General features: G+C 36.4%; 1 protein-coding gene and 1 long non-coding RNA gene across 19 annotated transcripts in view; one reads left to right on the plus strand and one right to left on the minus strand.

The window, feature by feature from the left end:
* MYOF (myoferlin) overlaps positions 1-17,624 on the plus strand; it is a 92,796-nt gene extending 75,172 nt beyond the window's left edge. For 7 of the 14 annotated variants that reach the window (XM_040703097.2, XM_040703088.1, XM_040703090.1 and 4 more), the window contains 24 exons: positions 397-474; positions 2,226-2,407; positions 2,512-2,670; positions 2,885-2,983; positions 3,300-3,461; positions 3,966-4,131; positions 4,723-4,799; positions 6,233-6,289; positions 8,343-8,354; positions 9,286-9,384; positions 9,979-10,104; positions 10,488-10,643; positions 10,755-10,846; positions 11,482-11,652; positions 12,221-12,369; positions 12,548-12,687; positions 13,206-13,294; positions 13,375-13,470; positions 14,071-14,212; positions 14,451-14,550; positions 15,000-15,193; positions 15,880-15,989; positions 16,338-16,485; positions 16,960-17,624. In XM_040703097.2, the coding sequence (XP_040559031.1) occupies positions 397-474; positions 2,226-2,407; positions 2,512-2,670; positions 2,885-2,983; positions 3,300-3,461; positions 3,966-4,131; positions 4,723-4,799; positions 6,233-6,289; positions 8,343-8,354; positions 9,286-9,384; positions 9,979-10,104; positions 10,488-10,643; positions 10,755-10,846; positions 11,482-11,652; positions 12,221-12,369; positions 12,548-12,687; positions 13,206-13,294; positions 13,375-13,470; positions 14,071-14,212; positions 14,451-14,550; positions 15,000-15,193; positions 15,880-15,989; positions 16,338-16,485; positions 16,960-16,995 (2,840 nt within the window). In that variant the 3' untranslated portion in view covers positions 16,996-17,624. Of the gene's footprint in view, positions 1-396; positions 475-2,225; positions 2,408-2,511; positions 2,671-2,884; positions 2,984-3,299; positions 3,462-3,965; positions 4,132-4,722; positions 4,800-6,232; positions 6,290-8,342; positions 8,355-9,285; positions 9,385-9,978; positions 10,105-10,487; positions 10,644-10,754; positions 10,847-11,481; positions 11,653-12,220; positions 12,370-12,547; positions 12,688-13,205; positions 13,295-13,374; positions 13,471-14,070; positions 14,213-14,450; positions 14,551-14,999; positions 15,194-15,879; positions 15,990-16,337; positions 16,486-16,959 lie in introns of those variants that run through there. The other 7 variants (XM_040703091.1, XM_040703094.1, XM_040703095.2 and 4 more) reach the window with 2 other exon arrangements.
* Positions 1-24,509, minus strand: part of LOC112532682 — a 69,941-nt gene that overhangs the window by 12,914 nt on the left and 32,518 nt on the right. Inside the window, exons 1-7 of one of the 5 annotated variants that reach the window (XR_006939544.1) lie at positions 14,881-15,002; positions 11,508-11,704; positions 10,513-10,689; positions 6,804-6,943; positions 5,378-5,428; positions 4,888-4,926; positions 4,045-4,254 (exon numbers count right to left, since the gene is read on the minus strand). This is a non-coding gene — a long non-coding RNA (uncharacterized LOC112532682). Of the gene's footprint in view, positions 1-4,044; positions 4,255-4,887; positions 4,927-5,377; positions 5,429-6,803; positions 6,944-10,512; positions 10,690-11,507; positions 11,705-14,880; positions 15,003-24,509 lie in introns of those variants that run through there. The other 4 variants (XR_005861021.2, XR_005861022.2, XR_005861020.2 and 1 more) reach the window with 4 other exon arrangements.

A 24,509-nucleotide genomic window follows, 5' to 3' on the forward strand; every position in this document is an offset into this window, starting at 1 on the left:
AGGTCTTTGCAATTTCTATAGTGAATAATTTAAGTTTAGGAATACCCGGTTACTGATTCTGTTTGGAAGACCTAGATTATCACACTGTTTCAAACAAGAGTTATTGAGTAGAAGGATTTTTAGAACATGATGCACTAAAAAAGCCCAAATAGCGTTAGCATTCTTTTTTATTTTCATTTCTGCTTTAAGTTAAGTAGTTCTTGTGTTGGAACAAATTTTTGCAGGTGCTACTGCAACAGTGCTAGCATGCAGAAAAGTTAATACACTGCTTGTACTTTTCTCAAGAAAATGTTTTAAGCATCTGTATAGACTGAAAATAACTTCATTTTAGGAATGTGTCTGTGGAATGCATTTGAACTCTTTTTTTTTTTTTTTTTTTTTTTCCATGTGATACAGGGGTGTATACTTACCACCTTCGCTGTTATGTATACCAGGCAAGAAACCTCATGGCTTTAGACAAAGACAGCTTTTCAGGTATGGAAAAATCCAACTCATGGTGTAGAAAAGTAGATTTACAATGAACTAGTAATTTGAATTACCTATGAAGTATCTTAAATCTATAAGTTCTGTGTATAGGCCCCAGTTACTGAAACTACGCCAGGAAGGAAGTCTCAGCTTCATTATGTATGATCCAGATTTTGTTAGTACAGCCAAAAAATAAGTGCTCTGAATAAGCAGCACTTTCTGCTGTCAGTGGAATTCTCAGTGGGGAATGGGAATTGGTCAGGTCAGGTCACTTCCCTATGACCAATTATTTCTCTATGCTTTAGTTTCTCTTAACCAAAGCATATATGCAGCTCATAAGCTGTCTTGCAGATAGCTTGCATAAAAGTGGGGATGAGGAAAGCTGGATGGCTGTTACGTCTGCAACTTCCTGTCAGTGTTCAATATTTGATATTAATTAATTTCTGACATATTAACTTTTAGAAAGCTACACTGAGTTTTAGTGAGAGGTACAGATTTGGTTTGTTTTTACAAGAATAAATTCTGCATGGTTATTTCCAGCTCTTATGTATTCCACCTGTGCTGTGTCTAGTTAGCATCTTTGTAGTCAGACTAATTCAATGTTCAGGTTATTAAGTATTTAATTGTTGGTAACTACAATTAAAATTCCACTGGCAAATCAGAGAGTAAATTGAAATTGGATTTGATAAGAATGACTTTACACTTAATTTATGTAAATTCAGTCAAAGAAAGATGAAATGGATAGCTTAGAATGCATTTTTATCAGAATTGTCATTCATTGGTATTCTTTTCTCCCCTTTTTAGTTAAGTGCATTGCACACCTTATATTGTTAAAGAAGATATACCACTAAAGATATTTTAGTGCAGTTTCTTGAGAGGAGGTTGTTGGGCTTTTTTTTTTTTTTTTTTTTTTTTTTTTACAGCTGCCTATTTTGTCTTCAATATGTAGCATTTAAAAACAATATTAAGAGACAATAATAAATACTTCTAATTTATGTGTGTAGAATTCAAGAGGAATACCTCAGATGCAGGCACGCATGAACCAAAACATCTACATTTTATTTAACTCTGAAACTAGTTTGTAGTTACCCAAAGTCTGTACAGTTCTGATCAGGTACTAGAAGCTGTTGAAACCTTTAAAAAGCCTCAAGTCTGTACAAATTGCGATAGCTAAAGGAAATGTTAGTGACCATCATCATAACTTCCACAGAACTCTTGATGATTTAAAGACTTGCCAAACAGAGGGCAGCTTTAATCATACAGCTCTTTCACAGGAAGAGGTTGTTATGAATAAGATGTTTGAAATGAAAACTTCATCTGAGTAATATAGCCTGTAAAAACTTATTTGGCACACGCGAGTTAGAATGAACTCTGTGTATTATTTATGGTTCCATACAGTTATGTATCAATGGAGATAACGAGAAAATCTTCTACAGATCATACTTAAGAGGAGTGTAGTATAGCCAATGTTCTATTTTAGATTTCAAGTTTAGTTTGTGATTTTCAAGATATTTCAAACATTTTCATTTATTACTATGTTATTAAAGAGTTATATAAAGGAAGCTATTTAGCAATCAAGAGAAATTTGCTCTATTAAATGTAAATGACAGGTATGGTGTTTTAGTTTGTTTTTTTTCATATAGAACAGCTTATAAAAATGGTAATGACAGAAGAGAAGAAAATGTACTGTGTTTGATAAAAATTGCGCATGTGTGCCTTATGGTTTTGTGAGGTTTTTCAATCTTTGCATACTATTTCAGATCCGTATGCACATGTTTCTTTCCTCCATCAAAGCAAAACAACTGAGATCATTCATTCAACTCTAAATCCTACATGGGATCAAACTCTCATATTTAATGAAATTGAGATCTATGGGGACCCACAGACAGTTGCCCAAAATCCACCTAATGTTGTTATCGAACTGTTCGACAGTGACCAAGTGGTATGTGACAGTTTTTTACATTGATTCTTGGTTTAGCATTATTTATTCTCTGATTCTTATTTGACAGTAAAATTAATAGCTAAGATTTTCATTTTTGTTTACAGGGTAAAGATGAATTCCTTGGAAGAAGTGTTTGTTCCCCCATAGTGAAGTTAATTCCGGAAGAAGACATCACACCAAAACTGCTCTGGTATCCAGTAACAAATAAAGGCAAAAGCAGTGGAGACATTCTTTTTGCCGCAGAACTTATTTTAAGGGACAAGGCAAGAAATTGTTTTATTGTTCAGACGCGTGTGATGACTAAGCGTTGGCGAGTATGGAGTGTCTACGCGTGGCGCCTACGCGTAGGCAACCTGTGTTGTTTATCTTATATCATCTTTTATAGGTAGTCATTATTTGAAGTATTAATTTAGTTCTTGTGAAGTATTTCATTTAAGGTACAAAGAGTAAGCACTCTTCTTGTGTGTGTTTTTGCAGAGTGGTTCCAATCTTCCAATTCTTCCTTCTCAAAGAGCACCAAATCTTTTCATGGTGCCTCAAGGTATCCGACCAGTTGTTCAACTTACTGCTATAGAGGTACTCGTTTTTTTTTTTTTACTTGCAACAAATGCAGCTGTTTATATTTTTGTTCTGTGTATAAGAACTGGGGGAAAGTTTTTTTTTATTTTTAGCTTTTTTGTTGTTTTTTTTATTATTATTATTATTTTCTCTTTTTCTTCCTTCGTGCCACAAGCTTGAACTCTTTTGCCCATCCTGTTGCAGTTTTTTTGTCACGGAGTTTTTTTCTGATGAGTTTCTATTTTTTCTATTTTACTTTCTGAGTATCCTACTCAGTCTGTTTGTTCTTTCTTTTCTTCTCTGTCTTTTGTTTATGTTGGACTGCATTTTACAGATCCTTGCCTGGGGGTTACGGAATATGAAGAACTACCAAATGGCTCCTGTTACGTCACCAAGTCTCATAGTGGAATGCGGGGGTGAAATGGTGGAATCTGTGGTCATCCGAAACCTTAAGAAGACACCCAATTTTCCATCTTCTGTTCTGTTTATGAAAGTGGTACGTTTTTTCATACTATATACTTACTCATAGTAGCAAAACTTGCTACAGCCTATTTTTCATGGGATTCTGTTGTATATGAATGTTTTGATGACCATGCGCATTCTTTTTTAGCTGAACTTAAGAAAGTTACTAAGAATGAGAAATCCATCTACCTTCATCTTTTTATGTCTTTATGGATGTAGTGAAGGTATACATGTAGTGTACCTGTGTATGTACTTGAGTAAACATCTGTTTACATTTAGAAGCATGACTACTTTTCTATTGCTGACATGAGGGTTGTTGAGTGTTCTTGTATCTTTATGGATTGAGGCAATGAGGAGAATTCTTTTTATCTTTTACTGCATCATTTTATGTGGTCAGTAATTTAGTTCACCCTCTTCTCTTAAAATGTACTAGGTTAATACTAATTTACCTAATAGCTCTAGTTTAGGGGAGAAGCAACTTTGTTATTCATTGTTGTTCTGTGTCTATTATAATCCAACTCTAACCTTTTGCTTTTAGCTTTTGCCAAAAGAGGAGTTGTACACTCCCTCTCTTGTTATTAAAGTGATAGACCATAGACCATTTGGACGAAAGCCCATTGTGGGACAGTGTACTATTGATTTACTGGAAAGCTTTCGCTGTGACCCATACACTACTGAAGAAGACATTGCTCCACAACTGAAAGGTAAAAAGCTCCAAGAAGACAAGTTATGCTTTCCCGTGGGATGCTAGAATATCCAACTGATGATGTTTAGTGTGCATATTGTACTGCTGACCAGCCTTCTTGTGTTGTAATTGGAGGTATCATCTGGAAGGAAAAAAATTTCTTAGTGCAATATTCTGTGGGGTATAGTGCAAAAGGAAGTCTACCATTAGAATGGGCATGCAACTTTCCCCCCGTTCCTCTTTACCATTTGCATGAAATTTATTTACCTGCCTTTTACCTCTGTTCTTATTACCAAAGAAATGATACAGCATTGCAGCAAAACTGCTCTGACTGTGAAGCTGACTTCTTCACCTTTATTTTTTCTTACCAATTTTTTCATTTTAATTCTATTTTTTTTTTGAGAAATATTTCTGTATACTGCACAGAAATATCATCTATATCTATTCTTAGCAAAACATGGCCATGAATTTCTTTCTGTGGAGCATCATGCTTTCAGAAAATGAATTCATTTACATCATCTATAACTGTTTGGATTTCAACTCCTATGGAAAGATTTAGTATGGTTTTTTTCGTATGTGGTATTACCTTATTAATATCTTTGGCTTACAGTTAGTCTACTCTCTGCTGCACCTCGCCAGGATACGGTAATAGAAATGGAGGACACGCAACCACTGCTAGCAGCTCAGGTAATGTTTGAAATTTTATGTTTGACTTTTTTCTTCTTTAGAGCTGTGATTTCTTATTATCCAAACAGCAAAATTATCAGTAACTTACCGAGCTGTCAGCAAAGTCAGATGGATCCTTTGATAAAAGCTAAGTAAAGGAAATGTGTTAATTATTTTATTTTCTGATTTCCTATAGTCAACATTAAACAGTATCTTTTTTATGCAAGTTAAAGTTTTCCTAGTAGCTTAGGAATTTGTTCATTCAATGGAAAGAATATGATAAAATGACAGAACATTACTACCCTGTTATCTACTGGTAACATTTAGAGCAGCCTGATCTCACACAGCAGCTTTAAGTGAAGCGAGTAGATGGTATATGCTTTGGTGATTACAATCAAAACTGTTGTAGCATAGAGCTACAGCTGTTAATTTTTTCTCCACAGTCATACCTTTGGCATTCTTACCATATAGTCATCCGTAACACTGAAACAACTTTTTTCTATGCTAACACCTATTCTCTTTCCTATTCTCTTGTGCCTTGTGACTCTCCCTACAACTACTGCTCTGATTCTTTCAGGACTCCTACAGTACAGTCTTACCTTACAGGTAAAAATATTTCAGCTTGCAGTTTTTTATTCCTGGCTTGGAACCTGAGAGAAGGAAAATTCCAAATAATATCTCTTCAAGGAAAAACAATCTGTTATTTTAGAACTTAACCTAGAAGCTATTTTTTACAGATTGCTGATAGAGCTTTCTTGACCAAAATAGGTTGTTATGCCCTTTAGTATGTTAATTTTGTAGGCTTTTAATCCAGAATTTTCATTTTTCAAAAATACATATTTTTTTCATTGTTACAGAGGCCCCAAAGAAAATACTAAATGTAGACATTTGCTATTTTAATGTCACTGACTGTATTCTTCCTTTATTTGTTCTTCAGCATTTTGTCACAAAACTTTTTGTAACTGCATTGTTTCATAAAACTTTTTCTTATATTTATTTCCATCATACAAGTAAAACATCCTGAATATTTAGCTTATGAACAGTAGAAAAATGTCTGTCTTTTATCTGAATTAGGCTTTGTGTTCTAATAAAAATGTTTTCTAGATGGTACAGATAACATTTCCAAACGATGTAAAAATTAAGCAGAAAGATTTAAAAAAAATGAACCCACTGGCAAAACTGGTGTGAATAGTTTTAGCTGATTTTCTTTATGATACGAACTATTTTAAATGCTAGATAAAGTGACGCAATTTCTTTAGGAGTTTGATATCACCCAAACAAAGCATAGTACAAACCTGTATACAGTTATAGCATCTATATGAGAAAAGGAATAATTTTCAAAGCCATTCTGGCTGAAATACCTAAGTACAACTGTGGAAGGCCTAAGTGATATGCAGGCAATATCGTAAGGACACAAAAGGGAGAAATTTCATCAATTACATTCCAATTTCCAGTGTTTAAGCAGTATGTCAACAGCACTCAGCAAAATGGCTTCCCCAACCACAGTGCATGTATGTATGTATAGAAATACTGCATGGAAATGACCAGAATACTAGCAGAATGTTAATGGGATGTGGTCTTATGGCTGAGCTTCTCTTGGCAGTAATTCCATACAGAGATCTTGGAGGAAATGATTCTTATAATCATGTCTAAACAGATAAAAAAAGCACCTTAAGTAACAAGAATGATTTAACCATGCTATTCGTGTATAAAATTCATTCAAAAGTCTGCTTTTCAGACAATAAAGTAGCTGTGCAGTAAATAAAATTCTAATCCTAACTTTTGGTAGGGATCCATAATCTCTTTTTTCCCATGATTAAGATATTCAAAAGCTAATAGTTCAGTGTAATTATGCTTTATGTATAACAATCCATAGTGAAATCAATGGATAGATTTAAAAACAAAAACAGGGGCAGTAATTGTTAAATGGTCTTTACCATGTGAATATTTCACTCCAAAATCTCAAACTTATCATATGGCATTTTACCGTGTTTTCTTGGCATTCTATGAGCACATCCTACTTACCACTTCAGCAATAGTATCCAAATCCAGAGGACTCATTATTTGTTTTGATAATCTTAAAAGAAGGCCCAAAGATTTGGATTTACTCTTTTTCCATAACCATTACTTCACAAAGCAAAGAAGTGCATTATTTCAAGGGACACCTGAAGGTAAATTTAAAAAAAAAATAAAAAACAGTATTATGCTTTAATTATATTTTGTGAATTGTCTCCAAATTTGGAGTTTCAGCAATTATTACGTAGTTATACAAGCTACCCTTCATGTCTTAAACCAGTGTTTAAACAAAGCCAACTTTAAATACAGCAATTTATTCAATTCCTACATTTTGCCTATAAATTCTGCGAATTAGTAATATGGTTTCTGAGAATACATAACTTGAATTACCTTGAAGCAGAAATAGAGAATATTTTTCAGATTTGTGGGGCACTTTTTTCCCCCCCAAACACTTAGACAAGACTATTCAAACACAGCAGGCTTGAAAATTCCTCCAAGATAATTATTTTCAGAATAGAAATAGAGTTAAAAGAATACAATATATCAGAATGATGTCCTGACATATTGATGCATTTGGCTTGTACTCATAAAATGCTTTGCATATTTCTTTTGCTTTGCACCAAAATGTATGGATTATGCCTTTAAATTAAGCCACAATGGACACAACATGAACACATTCTGCTATATAATCTTGGCTTCCAAATGGAATGCATGATGCTTGCTCGTAATGGAATATCTGATCTTGTTTGCAGTATTTCATATTCAACTGGTGAAGCATTTTGGATTGTGCAGATTGTTACTTTTTACTGTTAGATAAATCCGTAGGCACATACCCTGATTATTACTACATTTTGTAATTCACTTTTTTTTTCTGGGCTCCTGAAATTCTGTAGCCTGTAAACTAATGAAAAATGATAGGAGAAAGGGTAAGTGCTGCTGAGTTTTAGCAAATTGTTTTTATAAAGAAATCAATATTCAAAAGGTGCAAAAAAAAAATCACTTCAATTTTATGCGTGTGAAATTTGTTTGGAAAAGAATCTCTGGAATAAATTCACTTGTGTAAGTGCTCTTATTTCAGATGAAAATGTGTTCAAATCAGATCCAGTGTACTCTGCAAGTGCAAATGGAAAAGCAGTGAATACTTCAACTATTGTGGAAATGAATAAATAGAAGCCAGAGTTGAATGCTGCAATGATAAAGGTTTCGCTTTATGTGAAGAGGACAAAGCAGAGCAATGTAGTGTCTCCACAGCCCTTTAAACATGTGGAGCTTAGAATTTGTTTGGTTTTTTTTTTTCATTTATATGGGTTTTTTTTTGTAATCAAGTTTAACATCAAGGTCATACTGACAGCAGCAAAAAATTTATATGTATGCTGTCTGAATATTCTTCTTAAGTTTTAAGTTACTGATATTAGTTAGTAACTAATAACATGCTGAACTGTATACAAAAAAAAGGCTAAGCTTACTTAAGTCTATTAAATTCTACAAAGCATATCCTTATAATTGTTTCTTTTTTTTTTTTTTTAATGAATTGATCCTCACGAGCAGCTTACAGAAAAGGTAACTTATACTTTTTTCCAAAATCTATACATTGCTTTCTCATAACCGAAATCTCCAAATGAAAATCAGTGTATCGGTACTACTTCCTAAACTTTCAGATGAGAACAGTTAGCACGTAGACTAACAGATGGACTGTTAGCACGTAGCAGTTGCATGACTGTTGCAGAAATATTGTGTTTAAGAGTTCATTGCTTGTTCTTTTCAACTGTATTTGAAGCCTACAGGGTTCTGACACAGTGGTACAGATTATTTCCACTGCTTGTAATGAAGTGATGTATGGTTAGAGTTGGAGATCTGTTGTGATGTAATTATACAACAACAGTTTGAAAAGAAATGCCAAAAGCATTTGGGAATGCCAAAAGCAGACTAGCACCTTTTCCCCTCAGGATAAATAAATAAATAGCTACATAACAGGTTTGCTGTAGTTTTTAGAGGAATGCAATTCCTGCCATGGACCCCAGGTATGATAGTGTTTTTCTTTAACAGCCAAAGCAATTGGCTGCTCCGTCTAAGCATACATTCACTTCTTCTGACTTAAGCAGTCTAGCACATAGGAAGCTAGATAGGCTGTGCTGCACTACTGGAAGATGGAGGAGAGAAATAAATACGCCTCCAGAAATCAGACCTTTAAAGTGGGTTATCTAGACACAAGTAATTAATAATTGCTTTCTTGGAAATGGCTCCCTGACTATTAATGTAGCTAAATTATAGACAAGATGTCTAACCCTGGGTAAGAGAAATTCCATCTTTTTCAGCCTTAATTACATTCTAATTCTGTCTTTCATATGAACCTTTGATTTTTTTTTTGTAACTGCTAACAAGTTTTGGAGAATGTTCTTTTAATATGCTCAGCTGTTGTTTCTGCTGCATAGCATGGAATGAGCAGCTCTATCTCCCCATAAGAAGTCTTGTCTTTTTTTCTTTTTTAAAGGAGGAAGAAATTGTTGATTGGTGGAGCAAATTTTATGCTTCAATAGGAGAACATGACAAATGTGGACAGTATATTACAAAAGGATATGATACACTGAAGGTATTGCTGTAGAAAAAAGGAATGAATATTTACCAACTTTAAAGGCCCCAAACCTGGTCAAAGCTGTACCCTTTGTTTTTTAAAACCTCAAAATTTAGCTGTACGTGATTTCATGTAAAGGTCTGTTATTAATTCTTGTGGTTAAAGTTTAAGAAATCTTTGCTCCTTTTCTGCTACATAGCTACAGTTAATAAGAGACGTATTAAGAGTTTAGTCTAACCTTCAGTCAAACAGAGTTTTATTCCTAAACATCCATACAGAGAGAGTATGAACAGAGGGCAGAATCATTTAGCATTTAGAAGTTGAAACCATACCACTTTCACACCTTATCTAAATACACTTTTTGAATAAAGTAAAGATAAGGTTGTGAAATGCTATTTACTGTTTTTAGCAAGGCTTAAATGAAGCCTGATAGCACATTCTCCAAATATTCCACTTCTTTAACTCAGACATAAAAATAAAAAATAGCGCTAAATTCTTTAGTTCCATAAGATATTCTACCCAACATACAATATGCTTTGTAGTGCCAACTGTTAGAGCTGATACATACAACAATTTCTAAGTTCTGCTTTTATCCTTTCTTCCTTCTTTAAGGTGTATGACTGTGAATTGGAAAAGGTACCTGAATTTAATAACCTAACAGATTTCTGTGATACGTTTAAGCTGTACAGAGGCAAATCTGAGGACAGTGATGATCCCTCAGTTGTTGGGGAATTTAAGGTAAATTTCAGGTAACGGCCAAAAAAAGTACAAGAGACTACATCCAGCATTTAAATGCTTATAATTCAAGTAAGTCTAAATGCAGGCATTTCAGCAGTTAAATACAGAGTGTTAGTAGGGGCAACAGATGCTCTTAACTGCTTAGGTATGGTCGTTTTTATTTTTCATGGCTTACACTCTGTGATAATTGTTAATTTAAAAGAAATAATTAATATTAATGCAATCTTCCCAGGATGTAATTTTGCCTTTGTGGTGACTTCTGACTTACTACTTTTAAGTTGAATTAAGCTGTGATTTCCTATGTGAAATTGTTTACATGCATAGGATAAATAGGACCGACTTTTCTGCATTTATCTTGACTGATTCTTTGTATTACTTTTTAGGGATCCTTTAGAATCTATGCATTACCTGATGATCCCACTACTCCAGCTCCTCCCCGCCAGTTCCGTGAGCTACCAGACAGTGGGCCTCAGGAGTGTATTGTGCGAATTTATATCGTTAGAGCTTTGCAGCTTCAACCCCAGGATAACAATGGGCTGGTGAGACATGCGGGCTTTGGAATGTCTGTGATGCAACTCTGCTGTACTAGAGATTAAATACAGTTAATCTTACAGTAATTTCTTAACAATATTTCTTCTTATTTTGAATAGTGTGATCCTTATATAAAAATATCCCTAAGCAAAAAAGTAATTGAAGACAGAGATAATTACGTGCCTAATACTCTCAACCCCATTTTTGGCAGGTAACAAACTTCTTTGTATTTTTAATCTTCTGTATTTTAGAATGTTTTCATGTGATTTTTCATGTGATAATGTCATACAATTAACCATTATTATAAAGATCCAGTGTAGTTTTCACAGTTGTATGAGGACAATTACAGCTTAAGCTCCGAAAAGCATTTTGCTTAGAAATCAATGGGCGGTGAAGGTGTTTGGCTAGTCTATAAATGCTCTGAATTGCATGGGTAAACAGCACAAACAACGTGCATCTTGAAACTGCCCTTTCTAATGCCAAATAGGGAAATTTTTTTAACTCTGAGATATTTCAAAACATTTGAAACATTTATAGAAGCTCCAGCTGTGTTTGTATTGACTTTAAAAAAAGTTCTAATCATACAAAAGCTACGGATTAAGTGTATTTTTCATCCTGTGGCTAATTAAGCCACTCTATCAGTAACACATTGTGCAAAAAGGAATGCTGCAGTATGTCTAAGACAACAAAACATAATTATTAATGATTACAAATACTAAGCAGTGTATCAGTAGTAACTGTTGCTATAATTATCAACATTGAAAGTGTCCGCTAAGTATCTTATAAAGATCATTTCTCAAAAAGTAACTTTTTGAACAAGTGTTAACTGAACATTTTTATGTTTAGAATGTATGAACTCAGCTGCTTCTTACCTCAAGAAAAAGATCTGAAAATTTCGGTCTATGACTACGACACATTGACTCGTGATGAAAAAGTAGGTGAAACCATAATTGATCTTGAGAACAGATTTCTGTCCCGTTATGGATCTCACTGTGGCATCCCACAGCAGTACTGCACGTAAGTCATACTGTCTATTCAAAAGTTGTACCTGGTGGATCTAGTCCTCACTCTGTAACAAATAAAACAAATTGTCACTTTCTTCATCTTAATTATACATTTTAAAAACAACAGTATGGCTTCTGTTGCTTAGTTGTTAAGCTCACTGTATCATCTTAAGCAAAGCTGCAAAATCTTCAGAAGAGCCTTAACTGAAAACAATGTTAAACAGTTTAGTATTCTTTTCCTGTGGTAAAATGTATGTTTTCTATACAGAGAGCACACAACACGATTTTCTGACTTATTCACGGGAATATGTGAAATATATGAATATATATAATTATATATATTATATATATAAATAATATAATATGAAAGCATTATTAAAATGTTATTTTGATACATAAAGAAAAATACACTCTGTATCACAAGTTAATTATGTCACTATCAAAATGAGTCAGTTGGTCCAGGCAGCTGCATTTCTGCCCTTTCTGGATTGGCTTAAAGCTAGTAAATACATTTTACATAATTTGCAAATGCCCTGGAATGGTGAATAATCTTAGGATACATTTTGTTGCTTTCCTAAAAGTTCAGGTGTGAATACCTGGCGTGATCAGCTGAAACCAACCCAGTTATTGCAAAACATAGCCAGGTTTAAAGGCTATGCTCCTCCTGTCTTCTCTGAAAATGGTAGAAGGATTACCTACGGGGGACGAGATTATACTTTGGAGGAAGTTGGTGAGCTATATTTCTCTCTTAAATTCACATTGGTACAAATATAAAACAACTCTGCTATTTATGGAAGATGGGGGGGAGAAAACCTGACTTTAGTGTGCACAGTTTTGTTCTAAATTCTACTTTAAGTTTCAAATGCAAAGTCTGGATCATAAGCCCCTGTTCTATTCCTTTATTTCAGAAGCCAATAAAGTACTACATCAGCACCTTGGTCCAGGTGAAGAGCGGCTTGCCCTTCATATCCTCAGAACCCAGGGTTTGGTACCCGAGCATGTGGAGACGAGGACCTTATATAGCACCTTCCAGCCCAACATCCCTCAGGTACTGTGAAATGGTTTTACTTCAGTTTCTTGAATGCAGAAATATTGCATTCCCGTAGCAGTCAGAAAAGTTGAAGCTAAATAAGTGAGCCTATATTTCAAATGGAGTTCAAAATCTTCAGTGGTTGCCTCACTTAAGTCTAGTGTAGAGGACCACTCCTCTACAGCAGGAAGGCCACCAGCCACAATCAGACACAAATGACACTGCACTCAACATCTGAGAAAACAGGAAATTGTAACTACAGAATGAGAACTACTTGGGCACCCAACTGCGCTGAATTCCCTAGGAGTTCACATCCCTACCACCTTCTGATTTTTTGGCATTGTTTATTTGAGGAAATATAACATGAGGGATTGTGCTTACCCCTAGCTGAAGCCTGTAGAAGTTCTGACAATCTTATCATCGAGTCTGCTCTGTGGCTAGAAGGTGCTACTAAGCAAATCAGTAGACGTTTGTCATGGAAATTACCTGGAAACATGTACTCAATGCTTCCTCATTCATCTTCTCTACCACTGCAGGGAAAGCTCCAGATGTGGGTTGATGTTTTCCCCAAAAGCTTAGGACCTCCAGGCCCTCCCTTCAACATCACTCCACGAAAAGCCAAGAAGTATGTATCTGTATATGCACACCATCTGTTAACCCTGACAAATCAAACTCAATTCTTTCTCTGAACATCTTCTCTCTTAGGTATGTCTTACGAGTGATTGTCTGGAACACCAAAGATGTCCTTCTGGATGAAAAAAGCATCACAGGGGAAGAAATGAGTGACATTTATGTGAAGGGGTAGGAGCATCCTATCCTGTAACACTTGCAGATGAATGATGTTCAGGCTATCTTGGCCTAGAAAAATTGATTCCTAAAATAATCTGGTTCAGCCAAATCAGTGTACCCTGTACCCTCTGAAGTAGTGCTAAACTCATAAGTGCTATAAAAACAGCATGACCAGTTACTGTGTTATAAAAGACCCCAGAAGTGCAGCCTTACAAAAAATAAAACCTAGAGATGAGAACTAACAGACAAGTAGGGAGTTAGCTTTGGTGCGACGTATCCTGAAATCTTGTTACATTTCCTGGTCTTAATGTAAAAAATTCAACAGAAATCGAAAGACTATAGAATATTGATCTAACAACTCTTCCTAAAAAAAAATAGTAACATAACCCAATTCACCACAGAGAGAATAATAGTCTTAGCAGATTAAAAGTTTGATTCAGGTGTTCATATTCACAGTGCCAAATTAGAACCAAATTGAAAGAGTGTGAAAGTCTCCATGCCTCTGTGAGCAGCTTCTCTGGCTTGTTTGCAGCCACTCAGTAACATGGCTGTAGTACAAACTACTGGTGTGGTTCCACTGCAGACACCAAAGATGTCTATCTGTACTTCCAGATGGATGCCCGGTAATGAGGAAAATAAGCAGAAAACAGATGTTCATTACCGATCACTGGATGGTGAAGGAAATTTTAACTGGAGATTTGTTTTCCCTTTTGACTATCTCCCAGCAGAGCAACTCTGCATAGTTTCCAAAAAGGTAGGTATTTTTGAAGAAGTACTTCTGTACTTAAAATCTTAAAAGGGTTTTAACTAGCTCTGATCATTTTGTTTGCTGTATACACAGGGACAGCTTGGCTCCTCATAGTTTTCTCAAGTTGCTACTGCAAACATTAAACATTAAAGTAGATTATTTCTTTTAGCCAGGAACAACATCTTGGTCACAAATGGCAGGCTCCTCTTTTTCCTCTCTTTTTCCTTTGTTTCTTAAATATTAGGAACATTTTTGGAGTCTTGACAAGACAGAATTCAGAATCCCACCCAAACTGATCATCCAGATATGGGATAATGACAAATTCTCCCTGGACGACTATCTTGGTAAGAAAGCAAAACAATTTAAAATTATTATATAAAGGCTGTATGTTGAAAGTCAGCTACTGTTGGCTAAATCATACATTTAACTATCACAAATTACTTGAGCATTATATTTCTGTACTGTTATATTCTTTTAAGTACATAGGGGAAAAATATTAAAGATCAAGTTATCTTTCATTAAAAAAAAAGGGGGGGTTGCTACTACAGCTTGCTAAGTACATTTTATCAATACTAATGCATGCAACACCAAAAAGCTAAGTGTAAACACAGCCTGCTATGGTCAAAGTTGCCTGCCTCACAACATGCTTAAACAAACAAGAACGTAAGACATACGTTGATCACTTCTTTTTTTCCTAGAACATGTTTGGATATGGGAAAGGTTTATGTCGAACCACTGCTTTTGATTTGGTTGCATTATGCAGTGCCTGTGTTTTATTCTGTTTGTCTCCTAGGTTTTGTGGAACTTGATTTACATAAAACAATAATTCCAGCAAAAGTTCCAGAGAAGTGCAATATAGACATGATTCCAGAATACAAAGCAGACGTTTCTCAGAAGGTTCCCATGACTGCCTCTCTCTTTGAGCAGAAATCCATGAAGGGGTGGTGGCCATGCTGTGTTGAAAAGGATGGCTCTCGCATTTTAGCGGTATGGTTATTACATCTCTTCTCTTCAAAGTTACTTTAAAATGAGCTTACTTTTAATTGCAAAGGATCTATCTGGGTAAAAAAATGCTAATTAACCACTGGTATATTTGAACACTCATAATTAAAGATATTCAAGCATATGTTTAGGCCGTAGACTTAAAATGTATGAAGAATTTTTTAAAAAATGCATATTTATCATTTGCTAGAGTATTAAGCTTTTTCAGTATATGTGCTATTTCCTTCTAGTGCTTTTGCTTGTAATACTTCATATTGCAACTCAATAAACAAGGGAAAAAAATCCAAAACATCTGTCACCAACAGCAAAAAAACCAAGATGCTTAGTCATTAGGAAGAGATGCAGTCATTGGGTTGCTACTGAAAGAAAAGCAGAATTGTCTTTGTCTTAGTAAATTGGATGAAGCAGTACATAGCTTAAAATGCAACTACTAATGAATCAGCAAAGACATTTTATGTGCTGTTTTTGTTGGATTTTTCCTATTTATCATTCTCAGACACCATCATAGTACAGAAACAAGAACGTATGTTTTCAGATGGAAATGGAACACCACCACTCCTCCCCAGACACACACAACATGAGCTCATCCATGACTACTGTGTTTAGGTATCAAACAAGTACTCTTCCTGCTCTTTCAATAAGATCCGATGTTTGTCATATGTTTTCTGAAGGGTAAAGTTGAAATGACATTGGAAGTTGTCAATGAAAAGGAAGCTGAGGAGAGGCCAGCTGGTAAAGGAAGAGATGAACCCAACATGAACCCCAAACTAGATCTACCAAAGTAAGATATTTTTCTCTTACTAGCTTGAGGAACATATTTATAGGACTATGATGTTCCTGACAAAATCTGCATTAAAAAATGAGCTATTATACATGAACTATATCTGTCCTTTGAAGAACTGCTTCTAAAAGCCATCTATGTTTCCTTCCACAAGCATAAGGATAAAATGCAAGGTGGTTTCATCAGTGTAATGGCACAATATTTGAGTGAAGCCATTATCTGACACTAAAAAAAAAACTCTTTCTTCAGCTCTAAACTCAGACTTTTTTTTAATATGTAATACTATCACACTTAAGTATTTTCTGTATTTAAAGTATGATTAATATTTGTTTATTTTTCAAAATACAGTCGACCTGATACTTCCTTCCTATGGTTTACAAACCCCTGCAAGACAATGAAATTTATTGTGTGGCGCAGGTTTAAATGGCTCTTCATAGGCCTTATCATCCTGCTGATTATACTCTTGTTTGTAGCAGTACTCCTCTATTCATTGCCGGTAAGAATGTTTAAGTGTTACTGTTGTTCAGCTGTAGGCCAGGCTAGCTTATACACGAGTCGTGAACAGCATGCTGTCTTTACTTCAGATAAGAGATTCTAATGTCTAAATTCTAGCAGGGACATAAGGATTATAAAAGTTAACAGCTATAAACAGTTACAACTAACTTTTAATGAGAAATAGTTAAGTATGTTATAACTAGAGCTGAAGCAAATAAGTGCTTTAGAAGTGTTAATAGCCTACGCAATTAGAACTTGCATCTGGATTTCATTCTACTTTATACTTTACTCTGAAGTCGTCTTTACTCTGATACTTTACTCTGAAGTATTTTATTTTCTATATTTTAACTGAAGTAAGGATGTCCTGAATGCATTCTGACACAGCTAGAATCTTAAAATCTCTTTTTGAATACTACACTGAAATATTTCATATACATCATTTCACGTCTTGTTTCTTCCTCTCTCACTTCTACAGAACTACTTATCAATGAAGATGGTGAAACCAATTTAAAGAAGAGGTTTTTTTCCACCTCGTCTTTTTAAATTAGCAGTGAGATTTTGCCTCAGGCTGTGGACCAAATTGAGCAAGACTTTCCATGCATTTTGTTGGCTACTATTTTGAACTGGAAAATAGATTATAATTAAGAATTTAACCAAGGTTATTCAAGACTCAAAGGGTCATGTCTGGTATTTTAGAAAGCAAACAAACAGAAGACCCACGTGTATGTCTTGAATACAGTAATATCTAGCCCTGGTAAGGTTCTGACTTCCTTTGCTTTTATACCAACTAGATTTTTCATGAAAATCACTCAGGAAACTGCCAGTTCTTACTATTTCTATTTTTTAACAGATGCATCTTTTGATAATTCCCTCTCCACGGGTGCACTTTGCCTTTTAAAAAAAATGAAAAACAAGCACCACTTACTACCTGTACCAAAGAAATCTTACAGTGTAATTAAAGATAGGTCAGATGATTTTATAAAATGATTCAACATCATTCTGCTTAAAATATAATGTCAAATCTACATTGCAATAACTATGTATGTATCTGAACTGCATGCATGTGGAAACAACTACATTAATATACTGTTCACTTATTGTAACTTAAAAATGGTTAAATAAACTTATCCACAAGTAAAATGCAAGTTTCCAGATCCATCTATTGCAAAACTGCAATGCATTAGGCATTGTATAGACACTACAATATAGCATGTATCAGAAGAGAACAGTGCTGCTAATCTGGAATTTAAGTTATTTTACTATTGTCTTTACAGTGAAGAATAAGGAAATACTTCTGCACAAAATTGTAATGAATTTTTTCATTAGGAAGGACTTTAATAAGTAGATGAAACTTACTGAATAGTTTCATCTCTAAATCCAAGGAATATAATGATCTTGAATCAGAACAAAAAGAAACACAACCTAGATCAGCCCTTGTTTGAAACCAGGTCTGTACATAGACAGTATTTCATTTAGACTCATATTTCCCTGTAACTAGGGTGAAGAGAATAAGGTAACTGCACTAAAATCAGGCTTGTAGTCTGAGATTCCACCTTCATTTTACAGAAGGTCGAAGTAGTAGCCTCTCTGTGAAAGTTTTCCAGTGCTTTAAGCATAGAAGTCTGCAGCAGGATCTGCACTTCATGTGATAGTTATATACATAACCACATCAAGACTCCTCACACCTTAAAAAAGATGGCAGTAATAATTGCAGGAATTGAAGTCTGTATTTGGCAACACACAGTTGTGTTGTATTTTTTTTTTAAACAACACTGAAAACCACACACTTGTCAGGCAAAATAAATGCTACTGCCTTAATTTTGTTGAACAAGCTAGAGTAAAAGCATCACCTCACTGTGATGTCCTGTTGGTTGGAGTGGAAGCACAAGAAAGAGCCATCTTGTCAAAAAGATGCACCCTTATGTTTTGGTGAAAAAACTCTCAAGCGTCTTGGTCTATGAATGAGAGCTCAGAGCTGGAACTAATCACTACCCAGATGGATTGTCCCTTCAGTAATAATGAAATAGCACTCCAGAAATAACTGACAGTAGCATCAGCTAGTGTTTGCTCATCTACCAATAAAACCTATGGCATTGACTGAGAGAGATATGACAGAAAAATAACACAGCAGCTTGCTTTTCATTATACTTCAAAAAAGTGTGTTACTTGTACCAGCTGTCATTAGACAAGCATTTAGCTTTCAGGAGGTATTTAGGAACAGCATTCCTCAGAACAGTTATAAAATGGAGCAGAGATCCAAGCAGGACTCCTCCCCTAGCACTTCAAGAGTTTAGTACTCTCTTCCAGCTGCCTCTGTGCAAACAAGCCTAGGCTCGATGGTTTTGCTATAATTACACAAATGTTACATTAAGTAACTAAAAAGTTGGAAAACCCATCCTGGCTCCCAGCTGACTCCAGAAACAAAGAAAGCACATGTTCAAAAGCAAGTCAGTGTGACTAGCATTGTATGTAAACAATAACACTCACATCTGTAATCCTTGATGGAACTGTTAGGCTTGACTCCAAAATACAGCAGTTTAAAAAGACTGTAGCAAAGATTTAGCTCTGTGTGGGTAACAACTTTATGTTGTTTCTTGCCATGCCAGCCAAGACAGCTCTGTATTGCTCTGCTTGACAGCAACTGAGGGTAACACCCTTTACAGTCATACGAAAAAAAAAAAACCAGTCCTTGTAATAGGAAATGAATTAACCCTATGAACTCCTCACAGGAGAAGGAATTTCCGTGAGTTTGCTTTGCCTCAGTTAATAACCAGTCAGATACACACAGCCATGACTTTAACTACTCTATAAACAGGATTTTTAGGTAACTGTCTTCTGCACTACAGCTAGGCATACTTCTACAGTTGGTCTGTGCTTTGGCACATGAGAGTTACAGGTTGCACACTTTCCTAATCAAATTCTCCTGCAAGGCCTGGAACAGATTTGTGTCACATTTTCCACAAGCTGAACGCTTCAAGTTTGTTATCTGTTAATGCAGCATGGGAAGTACATCCACACAATCAGAAATCAAATGCAGCCTTTGACCAGGAAGTGAAGAAGATCCGGTCACTGCAGATGCACAATACTTAAGTTTTTCAGCAGTATGCAGAAGAACAAATAGAAGTAAACTTGCTCTTTCACTTCAGCAATTACACAGACACTGTCATCCAAAATACTGCAGTGATGCATTCAGTTCAGGGGCACTCCTGTCTCAAGTCCTTAGGTACATTCATAAACTCTTTGTTCCAAAGAATTGGTTACCTGGGTCCAAAATGACTTCTCTGTTTTGGAAAAAAGAAACCTATTTGATGAGGCTACCTTCTCTGCACCTGAGCGTCCTTAAAATACAAGCTAGCTGAAAGCCTGGGAAAGGCTAAAGCTGGACAGAGCACTTTTAACAAAAAAGGCTAAATAAAAATCAGTATATCATCACTTGCCACCAATACATCAAAATCCTAGCTCTGAAGCCATGCGTATTCGAAAAGCAGCAGCTGCAATGATGCACTCAGCCTTCCAAGAACTGTATAGTTTCCTACCAGATGCCCTTCAAATGATGGTAAATGCAATCTATAGTTTCCCAAGCCCAGACTACTGGCTTGGAGAAAATTAACAGCTCCTATAATGTACTTTACAACTCGATGAATTATAGAGGAAATTATATACACACACACACACACACACACCTCACGTAGCTCAAGAAGAAATGTTTGCTCCCGAACCAGCAGCTCAGGCTAAAATAAAGGAGTAAACTCAGCAACACCCACAAGCTGTTCATGCATTTCTTTGAACAACCACAAGATGACATCCCAAGCATCTTTGGTTGCAAAGTCCAGTGCTTGTGCTTCATCCCTACCCTAAACACAGTTCACATATGACCAGTAACATTATTTAATAGCCAGAGGAAAATGCAGTCCCACTGAAGTCCATTCCTTCAAAGTTTATTTGGTAATCACAGCTGTCAATGCCTTTGGAACTTACCTAGTCTACAAATGCACACAAACAGAAAATATTCAAAATGAAAGCCTGGTTCACACTGACTCTTGTGGTTCAGTTGTTTAAGTTTCCATTCCATGCCACTAGATGCCTAAGTGTCTACTGGCAACTTGGAAGCAGTACCAGATAGCAAGAATGTTCAGTGCTGAATCTAACTTAGTCATCTTAGCTAGTAAATAACACAGGTGTTTCACACAACCGCTTACTGATACATATGAAGAAACTGTCATATACTGAATTAGAAAGAAAGTAATTCTCTAAGAAGGAAAACTTGAAAATTCTGTGAAAATTCATGTGAGAAAAAAAATAAAAAAAGGCTCTGTCAAGTCCAAAAGTGCTCTTAGCTCTCATGAAAGTGCTCTTATGAAAGACTCCAAGGCAGTTCTGCTCCTCTCCCAGCCTTAACAGTTGCCAGGAGTAGCAGCAAAAAGCACCAAAGCACCAGGGCATTCAGAACACCGCAGGAGATAAACAGACATGATCAGCAGTGGGACCATCAGCCACCTCAAAGGGATGCACAAGTGGCAGCACAGAGGAGTGAGGCATTCCCTGACTTCCTTTAGGGGAGCTACTTAACACCAGTAAAGGACAAGGATTCTCTAGCACCATACACCTCATAGCTGAGGGTTGCAACAAGTTGCCAGCAACTATTTGGGATCCACAGACCAAATCTCTTTCCTGCAGTAGTGCTGCTACCACAGTAGCAGTGCTGGAGGGTGTTCCCACCAACACCACATCTGTAAGGGCATATGCAGCTAGGTAGCAGATTTGGACTGAACCTTTTCAGACAGAATTGAACTGAACATGCACAGTCCTCATCTCAGACCTTCAGAAACGCTCAATTTTTGGCCACAACAAAGCTGAGATGCCAAGCTGTTAGAAGACACAGATATCCCTATAAATGAAAAGATGCAGAAGTAGCAGAGAGTAGAGAATTCATATAAACCTTAAGTGCAACTGGTGCTAGGCAGTAGTGGAACTGTTCATTTGCACCCAAGCACCTGAACATGGCTGAACAGCTATGTCCTCTATGGGATCTGCCAGCAAGAGCAGCTCAGTGTGAAACAGTAATTAAGGAAAAAAAAAGTTGCAGCCATCATCCAACATGGCACTGTGAATAAACCAATGTCACAATGTTCTATCAATCATAATCAGCTTATGTTCAAACCTCCTGTTTGGTTTTGACATAGGTCTCAAAAGAGGCACATAAATGAATAAAGACTCAAATGTGGACAATGAAAATAATCAGTAAGGCTTCCTGTAGAAGAAAAGATGAAGTCAGCACCAGCCTGAGAAGTGACAGAGTAACAAGAAAGTGTTACATCTCATGGAAGCTACAGGGAAGTAGAGATCATATAAATGAGATGCTTTTCTTCAGGGCGAATATTAAAACAACCGATATGCACACATGAAGACTTACTCTTCCCCTCAGAATCTTGAGCATAAAAATGCAAAAAAAAAAAACCCCTACAAAATGTTAACACATTTTTGTTCAGATCTTAGCTTACTGTTGAAACAGTCAGAGCATATAACTCCATAGGAAAAAGGAAAAGCTGCAATACCTCCCTGCATTTATGTACTAGGAAAATAAACAAGCTCCAATATTTCATGGCATCCCATGCCCATGGCAAGAACCCCTAGGAAGGCATTCAGCTCCACACTGTGCAGCTGGGAACAACAGTTTATACTCAAAGCTGAAAGACTCTTCGTTGCACAGCTGCCAAGCTTTCTTGACTTGTGTGTATACTCCTTACTACTCAGGTTATCAGATCAAATACCATGAAGAAGAAATTAATAAAACTCTCTGAAGATCATGGATCAGCTACAGAGTCCCTGCTCCAGTGGGGCTACATCTCCACAATACATTGGCAGCGATGCTATTAGTAGCTTTAGATATTTATTCCTGTCCACTGCCACATCCTCAGCCAACAGAATCAGACTTAGAACAAAAGGAAACAACACTAATTTCTTTTTGGTTTGTTTTTTGTTGTTGTTGTTTGTTTTCTCCAGTGTGGAGCTATTATTTGCTTCAGACCATGGTACTACAGTGCAGTGACATAAATCACAGAGGGTACTTCGTACAGGGTAATATCTTAAGACACCAAACAAAATATTCTTAAATCAAGCCCTCTGTTAGCAAGTCCCCATGCCCCAAAGCCCTTTCAGGACAGTTGCCAGACTCAAGGGATGAGAACACATCAACCACATAAGAAGGACCTTCAGAATATTCTCCTCTCCCTCTCATCCCCAAGAATAAATACTGTAAGAGGATAAAAGAAACAACAAAAAAAGTATCAAGCCACCAGGCCATATATATACACTGGAAATGGAGATAGACCTTGCAAGTACGGCAACTAAGCAGTTAAGAGAATCCCTTCAGATTTTTGACACATTCTGAAAGTAGTTAGGAGCAAACCCTTACACATCGCTATCTGAGGAGAAACGTATCAGGGCTTCTGCAGCAAAATTCCAGACTTCCCGATGCTCCTTTCCCTGATTCTAAGGGGAGAAATGCTGCAGAAATATTCTGTACATGCATCCGCTCTCCTGGATGCACGAAGTCTTCGTTTTAATTAACACAGCTGGCAAATGTTTTCTTCAGACAACGATGCGGTTGAGAATTATTAACAGTTAATTAGCGCCTTCGCTTCAGCCTTTTGCCCTTACTTCTAGGCAGCAGAGACACACCGGACTCGGCACCTCCGGCAGCTCCAGCCATCAGCTCCTGCTCTAAATTTCTGACACTCCCTGAGCTGGCACAGAAGTTAACTTCAGCTTGCTTTTTTCCCCCACAGGGAAGGGTTCCCATTTCAGAGCAGGAGACAAACAATGAAACTCCTACAATTAATCCTGCCCACATCAAGTTCACTTAGCCCGAAACATAGGCTCTCTACCACATCCCATGTGAGGCCCCCCCCCCCAAAAGCCTGCACAGTGTAACTGCTACTGTTAGAGAACTAAGAAAGAAGAAAGACCGAGACAGGTATTTACGCAATAAGAGAACTGAACACCTGGTTGGAAATTCATCCCAGTGTTCTCATTCAGAGGCTTTGTTACAGGGGACATGTTTTAGTTTTTGGCTCTGTTTCTCGCCTTAGAAAGCCCTGACAAAATGGTGATGGTCCCACTGTGCTGAGAGTTTAAATATACGCATACAAATAAGTAGACCGGTAGAAGCGATCGACTCTGAGAAAGGATTTAATTGATTTACTTCAACTGCAGAAGTATACGTGCTGCGTGTGTTTTTAATTAGAAATCAGTTGTCTCCACTCATCTAGCTCCGATCCATGCTGTGCCAACTTAAACCCTGCCAATGAATCTCAATAGTCAAACAAACCTCTGTCCCTCCTCAAACATCCACCATTCACATTAAATAAAGCACATAACAATAGAAGGAAAATAGACCTGAAAAGAGCTTATTTCCAAATGTAAAGGTCTAACCTGAAGATAGCTATTTTCATGTAAATCTGAATTCTTCTTGTCCATATACATAGACCAATAATTATCTGTTCACTTAACACTCTAAGCTTCTCTTATGCGATTAACAGGGAGGAGCAAATTAAAGGAAAATGGAATGGAAATCCCCCAAAGCAATAAAATGTACCTCCCCTGCTCACAAACTAGCCAAAGGGCTCGAAAGCAAATTTCCGCATTCAGGGCAACGAGGAGAGGAAAAAATTGAAACCCCAAATTCATTTTGCACAGCAAAAGCCAGGACAGCCTGGCTGTAACAGAAACTTGTCCCACTGTATGCAAAAGATCAGCACCCCCATACTACCTCAACTGAAAGTTAAAGCTTGGTGAACTTGTGTTTTATTATTCGTAATCCTTTTGAAATGAAGTAACTACATTGAGTCTGCTTAGCCGATTCAGAAATGGTCTCTCTACTGATAGCTTCAACCAAGTAAGCTACTTCCACAGTCTTGGACAAAGTAGAAACTCCTATTAATCTATATAGGCAAGGCCTGATCATGACAACCTACCAGTGTAAGTGCTAATCCTATTATTATTATACAGTTCATGATTATGTCC

The sequence above is a fragment of the Gallus gallus genome, chromosome 6 (genome assembly GCF_016699485.2).
Source record: "Gallus gallus isolate bGalGal1 chromosome 6, bGalGal1.mat.broiler.GRCg7b, whole genome shotgun sequence".
In the NCBI taxonomy this organism is placed as follows: Eukaryota; Metazoa; Chordata; class Aves; order Galliformes; family Phasianidae; genus Gallus; species Gallus gallus.